We start from the raw sequence: 2297 nt of genomic DNA, 5'->3' as shown, positions 1-2297 counted from the left end.
AAATTTACAAACATTTGCCTGATTCCTATTCACACAACAAACATTTACCTGATCTTGAATCAACAATTTTAAAAACAGTATGTAAGGTATGCAATACAAACATTTGCCTGATTCTTATCAACACAATAAACCTTTACCTGATCAAGATCTGGGTGCTGGAAGGTGTAGTAGAATATGTTGGGTACCCCTGCATACGAGGCTGCCATCCACTGTAGCATGGACTTTAGGTGACAATCACCACGGAATGCACCACACCCCCAGTTCCCAGTGGATAGTGGACGGCCATACACCCTCTGTAATATGGCAACAAGTTTTTATGACATGGAGAAATTCATTTCAGCTAAAGCAGACAGATGTTCAGTGTTTCCCTCAAATGCTTTTTGTAAGATAATCGCAGGTAAATTATACAAAATTTGCCAATTGTAGGCAACAAATTGTATCAGATATGTCCCAAACAAAGCGATGTACGGTTCAAAAAGGACTATAACTCTGCAAATGACGGACTACAAGACCGTATTTAATTATGCCAAACCGTGTTTTAGTATACCAAACACTGCTATCTCATGAGGCAGTCACCTACGTATAGAATTTGCCAATTGTCGTTGTATATAAACATTTGGAGTTTTCTTGTTTGCTATGGAATTAATGAAATTAAATACGAATTGAATCTATATACTTGACATCTGTTTGTTTATATGGGGTAACCCCACCAAAAATTGTACCAGGAAATGATCCAAATAGCTTCAAACTAAGAAGGAAAATACCCACAAACATCTCATTCTATAAAGTAAATGAGATAGGCTCCAGACAACGTGACTAACAGTAAACAAAGGACAATAACTCTGTTAATAGATCAGATTTCAGTATGCAACATTATCTCCATAGGTGCTTGCATACAAAAGTTGGCAATTGTAAGTAACAGAGTGTATGAGATATACTCCAAACAAAGTTACGCACTGACTGACAGATATAGCACAAGGCTATCCAGTAGCAAACTAATTATGTTGTCTAAATCTTTCATGTTATTGATCTTCAGACGTAGACACAGACATAGTGAAAATAAATACCCACTGTATAATGACAACATAAATCAATTCGCCTAATTCATCCTATCATGTGAATCCTATGTTGTGTATGGTATTACAGAGGTTTCACCATAAACACTCACCTTCTTCTCACTGTCTAGTTCTCGTTGGTAAACATTGACAGAGTGTTGAAGTACACTTGCTGCCAGTTCCTCTGCATAATTCTCAAGTTGACGGAATGGTATGTCCAGTGCATCAGTGTAATCATCAGACACGCTTCGCTGAACACTCGAAACACTCACGGCATCTGTGGAAGTCCTTGATTCCACCTCTGACACAGAATCACTGCTTGTGGACGTGTTGGCATCAGAAAGTCGTTTCTTTTCCTTCCTATACGTAGCATAGCTATTGGTAAGGCTCACAAGAGACTGTAAAAGTATGTCATTAGCCATATTGTTGGCAAAGTCGTGAATACACGGATCGTCAGTTTCCGATTCTGTATCAGACTGACAAAGTTCTGGCTCCGGTTGTATGTGGAAAAGAGTCTCAAAAGAATCTTGCACAATTCTTTCAGCTAACCTATCGACGAAATTTGAGAACTCGTCGCTACTATAACTTGCTGAAGACTGAAATGACTCCCAGGATAAACCAGATATTTCACTGTCAAAAGATTTACCTCTGGTTCCGTTCAAAGCAAAGGCTGTGTCCACTTGATCTACTATTCCGTTATCTTTCTCCTTTACAAGGCTTTTCTGTCTAACTAATTTTGGAATCATCTTGTTGCACACAAACCTGAAATAAGAAAACATTTTTCTGAAGCAAATCACTTAAAAGTGAATAATATGAAGACATGGCTTTTATCAGACAATTGAGAATAAGTTTTTGACACCCTGATGAGCTTGGACTTCTGGATTTAAAAGCCTAGGAGTACAAGAAATACAAGCTGCAAGAAGGACTTAATCTGTTTGGGTGGGTAACACACAGAGAACACAGGTGTATTCTTCATGCCCAGCAATTTTGTTTATGGTTATGACGTGGGGATCATGACTGTTTACATGTTATACTCAAGGGACTTAGTCTCCATGGGTGGGTCTGTTTATAGTATTAATTCAAAATTAAGTTGTCTTTGCCTGATTCTTTAGAACAAAATATTTTAAAACAGTTTTATTTCCCCTATTGGGCTCCTTTCTGCCCTAAAAGGGGGATACAACCTCAGTTTATATTTTTAATGTTTGTTGTGTGAATAGGAATCAGGCAAATGTTTGTAAATTT

General features: G+C 37.7%; 1 protein-coding gene across 1 annotated transcript; it reads right to left on the bottom strand.

Moving 5' to 3' along the window:
- Positions 1–101: 101 nt before the first annotated feature.
- Positions 102–1817, bottom strand: LOC110444240 (the record flags this gene model as incomplete). The annotated part of the gene is made up of 2 exons (XM_021488638.1): positions 102–293; positions 1169–1817. Coding segments are annotated over 2 exons (841 nt in total), but the record flags the coding sequence as incomplete, so codon positions are not given.
- Between the last annotated feature and the right edge of the window lie 480 nt (positions 1818–2297).

This window comes from Mizuhopecten yessoensis, unplaced genomic scaffold (assembly GCF_002113885.1).
Source record: "Mizuhopecten yessoensis strain PY_sf001 unplaced genomic scaffold, ASM211388v2 hete_36071074, whole genome shotgun sequence".
Classification (NCBI taxonomy): Eukaryota; Metazoa; Mollusca; class Bivalvia; order Pectinida; family Pectinidae; genus Mizuhopecten; species Mizuhopecten yessoensis.
Note: the sequence above shows the minus strand (reverse complement) of the source record. Positions and strands in the feature narration are given on the sequence as shown.